Source organism: Oryzias melastigma, linkage group LG12 (assembly GCF_002922805.2).
Source record: "Oryzias melastigma strain HK-1 linkage group LG12, ASM292280v2, whole genome shotgun sequence".
Classification (NCBI taxonomy): domain Eukaryota; kingdom Metazoa; phylum Chordata; class Actinopteri; order Beloniformes; family Adrianichthyidae; genus Oryzias; species Oryzias melastigma.
In genome coordinates, this window is record NC_050523.1 from 26,783,152 (window position 1) to 26,790,409 (window position 7,258).

The 7,258-nt window shown below is 40.0% G+C and overlaps 1 protein-coding gene across 2 annotated transcripts in view; it reads left to right on the forward strand.

Moving 5' to 3' along the window:
* Positions 1-7,258, forward strand: part of megf10 (multiple EGF-like-domains 10) — a 54,213-nt gene that overhangs the window by 6,078 nt on the left and 40,877 nt on the right. For both annotated transcript variants that reach the window (XM_024261962.2, XM_024261963.2), the window contains exon 2: positions 6,285-6,413. In XM_024261962.2, coding sequence (XP_024117730.1) covers positions 6,301-6,413 — 113 coding nt within the window. In that variant the 5' untranslated portion in view covers positions 6,285-6,300. The remainder of the gene's footprint in view (positions 1-6,284; positions 6,414-7,258) is intronic.

Genomic DNA, 7,258 nt, shown 5'->3' on the forward strand with positions numbered 1-7,258 from the left:
TAGCGGCTGATACTCAGCTTTCCTTAGAGCTGAGAATGAATGAACAGATCAGATCCAGGAACCAGAGGTGAGGACTCGAGTTATATGACTTGGGCTCAAGTCAGACTCGAGTCATGAATTTGATGACTTTAGACTCGACTTGGACTTTTAAAGTTCTGACTAGTGACTTGACTCGGACTTTGATATACATAACTTGTGACTTGACTCAGACTTTTATATACATAACTTGTGACTTGACTCAGACTTTAGCCCTCTGACTCGGAAAGACTTGCTATTTTCCCCCAAATCCAAGGATTAAAAAGTACATTGAGTCTCTCTGTCTGTGTTTGTTTACATCCATGTTTGGTGTCGGCCCAACATCCAATCAAATTAGGACCACGTTGGATTGATCTGACAGTCCAACCAATCAAATTGCAGAAAAACATGACTTGAAAAGACTTGAAACATTAATAGTAGGACTTGTGACTCGACTTGAGACATGACTGCTTTTGACTTGGGACTTGGTTCGGACTTGAGGCCAAAGACTTGAGACTTGCAAAACAATGACTTGGTCCAACTCTGGCATGAACTCTGTAAGGCTTGTAGCTCTGATTTACCAGGAACGAGCAGCTGAAAGACGTTTTTCAAAAGTTACTGTAAAGATTAAGCCATCATTCCAGAGTATGTGCTCCCTGGATGTTTTCAGCCTGTTCTGATGCGTTCAGGGCCGTCTCTGTGGTCAGTTAAAGCTGTTCTCTGTCTGCTGCAGAGTCAGCTGTGCCTCCGAGTCATGGACTCCAGCTACGCTCTTGACAGGTGCAGAGAATCAGCCTCGGTGGGAAAGTGCTTCTTATTCTGGTGTGTGAAAAAGACAAACATGCTGAAAAACATGAAAACAGTTGAAATTTTACAGCAGGAACAAATGAAGGACAAAATGTTGACACGTCTTCACATCTGAGCAGATTCTCAGTTATCCCGGTTGATTCCATCAAAGTATTTGTTTAAAAAAGTCAGTGAATGGGACTTCATCTTTTATTAAAGAAGACATCTAGTCTCGTCCTCAATAATAAAGGATAAAGTGAATCGTTTTTTTTTTTATCCGATGCTGCTGCTACTCAATTTTTCATAACATATCGTTTTCAATTACATCTATATTTTTTTACTTAACATTGTTTTTTGTTTTTTTCACACCAAAAGCATAAAATTTGACAGTCAATTACAGGGCCCATACCATGATTTTCTTAAGCCTTTCAGAGTGAACTACATCCATAAATATGATTATATTACCCTCACAACACTAAAAAACACATTATTTATGAAATATTAGCTATTTTTCGTGAGTTTTTTTCTACCCGGAAGTAATTGACGTCATGACGTCATCCTAGAGCCTTTGGCAGTCTTAAAGGATCCCCACGTCTAAAGTAACAAACACTGTTTGAGCTGGAATTTATCGAAGACAGGACACAACTCGAAGATATACGGCATTCTGCAGCTAAAATGAAAGTTTTTGCTGATCATCATTAGCTCTGTGAAGAAATTGGGTGTTGGTGTTGGACTGGGGGTGGAGCTGTCAGAGAAGACTCTTCCTGAAAGGGGCGGTCTCACTCTGTGACATCAGCACGTGAGAACCCGCTCGTTTTTGTGGGTTGTTGTTGAGAGCGCAAGTTTTTACAGGATCACTCAGAAATGCGTGAATGATCAAAAAACTGCCTGGTGGTTCTTTATAGTGATGATTGAACAGTATAATACACTTAAAAGCTCAAATAGTTGTTTTTTCATGGTATGGCCCCTTTATTATTATACAATTAAAACAATCTGGAAGCTAATCTGAAATGTTTGGAATGACTTGAATCATAACAATCAGCTAATCTGAGGAAACGCGAGACATTCTCGATGTGAATATTTTAGTAGATAATGTTTACAGTTGTGATGTAGAAGGTAGAAGGTATAATGAGGATGAAGATGGGGAACAGGATCTAGTCTAATGAGGTCCAATCCGAATTCTTCCCTTCTCCCTACCCCTCCATTTGTAGGGGCATTTCTAGTGCTAGGGTTGTCCGAAATAGTTTTCTTAAACTATTATAAATCTAAACTATATAAATAACATAAATAACATAAATCGTCTCCGCCCCTCTCTTACGGTCCACTCCGCTTCGATTTTGGTTCACAGTTTAGTCACCTCCCGCCTCGATTATTGTAATTCCCTCCTCTATGGTCTCCCTAACAAAACCCTCAATAAATTACAACTGGTCCAGAATTCAGCTGCCCGTATAATCTCCAGGACTTCAACCTATGACCACATCACCCCTGTCCTCCAGCAATTGCACTGGCTCCCAATTACATCCAGAATTCAGTTCAAAATCCTCCTTCTGACCTTTAAAGCCCTCCATAATCTGGCACCTCCTTACCTCTCTGATCTCCTCCAAATGTACTCCCCCCGTCGTTCTCTCCGGTCATCTTCTTCTCTCCAGCTCTCTGTACCTCCTGCGCGCATGGTCACCATGGGGAGCTGAGCCTTCAGTCGGTCGGCTCCCAAACTCTGGAACTCTCTCCCACCTGAACTCCGCAATATTGTCTCCCTACCAATTTTCAAATCCCATTTAAAAACTCACCTGTTTAAATCTGCCTTCTCACTTTGATTTTCTGTGTATTCTTGCTGACTTATTTATTTTTTATATAATTTTATTGTGCTCTGTTTTTATGTCTATTTATTCTGTTTTATCATGTACAGTGTCCTTGGGTGACATGAAAGGCGCTTTAAATAAAATGTATTATTAAGGGCTCCAAGCGGAGGGATACAGAGTTGCCACTAGCTCTGTGATCTAGCGTCATTACTTAAATGTAAATAACGACCTTTTGTTGTAGCATGACCTTTTTAAATTTATAAAACAGCTGTTGTTATGTATATACGAGCGCTGGAAGTTTCGCGCTAAAGCTAGCGGACGTCATCTGGCAAAAATGAGATCTGAATTTGGAGACACTATTTTTCTATATCTCTCCGATGGGAGGGCTAAATGTAGGGGTAGAGAAGAATTCAGATTTGGTCTTAGTCTAAGATAGTGAGCTTTGAACTGTCCAAGCTTCAAGCTTTTAGGTTGCTCACGGTTAGGAACCAAACAGCTGGGCTCATCTTTATGGAGAGAAAAAGGTATCACCTTGATTTATGCAAGCGTAATTCGGAAGTACAAAAATTACAAAATTAAAAAAATATATGCTAAATACAATTTACACATGCACAAATTAAAATTACAACAGATTGAAACTAATTACACAAACAAATCTTGAAAAAGTACTATTAAATCACTTGTTACACACGCACAAAACCTCAGTTACAAATGAATCTGTGGTGAGACTCTTCACGTCTCAGAGATTCGTCCGTAAGTGATGCGTTTATATACTACTAAAATGCTCTGTCATCAGAGTTTTCTTATCAGGTGTTTTAAACATAGGTTGTGAATAATATCTGGTAAATTTTGACATTTTCCTACTTTCTTACGCAGATGTTCCTGATGTGATTCACTGAGTGATGTGTTATGTCCTGTATTGTGACCTGATTTCTTGAAATAAACCATTTCATTCATTCATTCATTCATTCATTCATTCATTCATTCATTCATAATGAAGAATAAAAAATGGAGCGATTGCAGGCAGCACCGGCCCCGCTATGATGCCCGCTATCTCCGTGACTGTGACCAGCGCTTGGGGCAGATTCTGGTGTCAGAGGTGCTGTCGGGGGCGGGGCTACAAAATTCTGGAAATACTTTTATCTTAAAAGTGATAAAAGTTTTTTAAACGCATGTTTAATCCTTGTTATATGAATTATTGGGTATATCTGTTTAAGAAAGTGGGAAAATGTCACATTTTACCAGATATTATTCACAATCTAAGTTCAAAACGGCTGATATGAAAACTCTGATGACCCAGCATTCTCGTAGTACTTAAACGCATCACTCATGGACAAATCTTTGAGATGTGAAGAGTCTCACCAACGATTCATGTGTAACTGATGTTTTGTGTGTGCGTTACAAGTGATTTGTGCGTGATTTTTTTAAGATTTGTGTGTGTAATTAATTTCAAGCTGTTGTAATTTTATTTGTGAATTTATTTGGTATTTTTCTGAATTTGTTATTTTCGTACTTATGCACAAAATGTATTATATGAGTTACAAATCAGGATATACGCACATATACATTAAGTGATACTTACAGTATTTCTCTCCATACATCTGATGTCCCAGCAGCCACGTGAAAAGTCTGTCAGCACCTGGATGTCTGTCTGTAACATGTCTGTCTGTAACATGTCTGTCTGTGACATGTCTGTCTGTGACATGTCTGTCTGTGACATGTCTGTCTGTAACATGTCTGTCTGTAACATGTCTGTCTGTAACATGTCTGTCTGTAACATGTCTGTCTGTAACATGTCTGTTCATCTGGTCCTGCAGACAGGTCGTGGTTACTACAAGGTGACAGAGGGCATCAATCCCTCCAGCAGACTCTCATCAGCCTCTGGTACAGAACAGAGCTTGTTTTGGGGACAAAGCAGTTGTCCTCAGCATTTCTGATGCAGCTGTGCTTGCCCTGAAACCTTGTGAAACAAGAGAGATGGTTGGTCTGGTCGTAAAGTGTCTGTACGTCTCTGCTACCCTCCGCCCCACTCAGGGTTTGAAAGAGACATGCCATCATAGGAGAGTTAGCTTGGCCGTTATCACAGAGACATTAGGAGAGCAGCTGCTGTGATGAAGCATCCTGCTGCAGCAGCAGCTGTTCCTGAGCCATTCAAGAAGAAGACCAAGCACATTGATGTGGTCGCTTTGGTTTTTTTCTGCTGCCCCACCTGTTAACCTCCAAGAGAAACTCTCTGGGATTAACAAGGCTCTCTCACGATATGGTTGATGGTTTTATTATACAAGACTTTTGTTGTTGTTCATTTTGGAGTTTTTGTGTTGGTGCTGCTCTGCTTCTTCTGATAATTCACACAAACCATTTCTGTGGGGGCTGTTCTCTGTCTGTCTGCATGTTTGGGTTGAGGGTAAAACTGATGCTCCTGTTTTAGTTGAAGTTGGACGCTGATGCTCTTCAACATTTTGAGAAATGTCTGTCTAACTTTGAGATTGTTGACTGAAAAAACACAGAACATAATTAAGAGTACAGCAAATACTACCACTTTATTAGTAACATAAATGTTTGGACTGTTTTCATGCTGCTGAATGTGTAACAGAGATAATAGAGCAGATGTGAAAGCAGTAGCACTAAATAACAGTTTTTGTAACAGACAAAAACTGAGTTTTAGACCCCAGGTTCTAAAGGGTTAAAAATAGAAATTCTAAATGTACAATTTTGTGTGTGATTTCATTAGTGGCTGCCAAATACTGTAACAAAAAAAACAATGTCAATTAATCGCAATAAATTTTTTCCAGGTTTGCGATTATTTAGTTAATTTTTTTAATCGATTCCTGGCCCTAATTTTAAAGATTTGCAAAAATGTTCTTCAGATCATATTTTCAGTTGAGAACAGACACAAGCAGAGGCGTTTTTCCCTGTTTTACACACACACATGAGTTCAAGCTACAACTAGACACAAACATTCCACCTGAACTGATCAACCAATCAGCACCTTTACTCTATAAGCTTCCACCGCTCACTAGCCAATCAGACTGAAGAGGTTACGCCCGTCAGTTCAAACAGATCTGTCTTTTGTTTTGTGTTTGTTTTCTAAGTCTATTGTTATCATGAGAAAAGCGTCTTATGACTGCAGTGAAAGGAACCATAAAACGTGGAGCATCGGGCCAGACGGCCTTCAGGATCACCTTCAGTAGATCTTTTGATGAATGTGAATTATTAAACATTGTTAATCTCAACAGATGCAGGCCTTATACTGCTTAACCCTTTAACCCCGGAGCTCCAGTGTTTATGGTCTTTAATTTACTGTAACTTTTCAACCGTTAACACGATAATTCCAGCAGATTTTGAAGGAGAAAAGCGGTGATCGTGTTAAAAATTAAAAAGTTACAGTAAAGCAAAGAACATAAAGTCTGGAGGTAAAGAAAAATCCACAGAATGGGATCTTTGGTGGAGTCTGCAGAGTGTGAGTTGAGGCTCTTGGGTCTGCTGCAGGGTCCCATACATCAGACATTTAAGGGACAGTCCTCGTTTGGTACAGAAAGTCAGTCCGACAGCTGTGAAAGGTTAAACTCCAGAGTGACTATAACCATGTGCTGCACTGTTGTGCTTTTTGACAGCTCTCTAGCAGATCTGCTTTCATCAGCAGTAACCCAATGCTTTGTTCTCACTTGTCTCCATCTGAAGGTGCAGCCCTCCAGCGATGGCTCTGTGGCTCCACAGCACCGTCCTCTGCACGGCGGTCTTCTGCTTCCTGCCGTCCAGCACCTCCTCCCTCAGCGATGAGGATCCTAACGTCTGCAGCCACTGGGAGAGGTCAGTGGCGCCGCTGCAGGCGTGTCTTTGACGGCACGTCGGGGCTTTCAGCGACTCATCAGCAGTCAGAAGATCCAAGAATCTCAAAGGCGGCATTCAGAGAGGCAGCACACATGCATGGAAAGTGGCTGTAGGGTGAAAGTTTCTCAAACAGTTGCTCAGTGTTTGGACACCAGCGAATCTTTTTAAGACCTTAACCTTTGACTCTGTGACAACCGTCCCGCCTCAGTCAGAGTTTCTAGCCTCCAGCCTCACGTGTTTTCCTGCTTTTCTGTTTGATTTATGGACTGCAGCCTTCACAGAACTCGCCTTCCTTTCAGAAAAACACAATCTTTGCAGAGCAAAATACTATTTTGATTAAGCTGAAGAAGTAAACGGATGAAGAGTGACTTTTAGACAGCGTAGAATAAAAGCATTCTCACTTTAGTGATCCTCCTGCTCCTTTCTGTACGATTTTCAGCACGTAGAAACTCAGTCTCACTTTCAGCAATCTTGGCATCAAAACATTCAGCTCATTCAGGACACTCCTGCTTGTATTTTTGGTATTCATAAACTTCATAGTTTTTGAAATATTGAGCAAAATAGGCCCATAGGACATGAATAAGAAAGTCTTCAAATTTTAAAATTTTCAGCAGATTAGCAACAGACCTTTAAATATATTCATGGGATATTTTTTAATCTTTGATAGTAAATTTCAAAAAAATCGGAATGTAACCAATATTTTAGCAACATGCTGACATTTTTGATGAATTCAGTTTACTGAAGATTTTTAGACTGTTTGGAGTTTAGCTATTATTTAAGTATTTAACTGATGTTTTTATTTTCTGCAACAATGAAAATGTTGA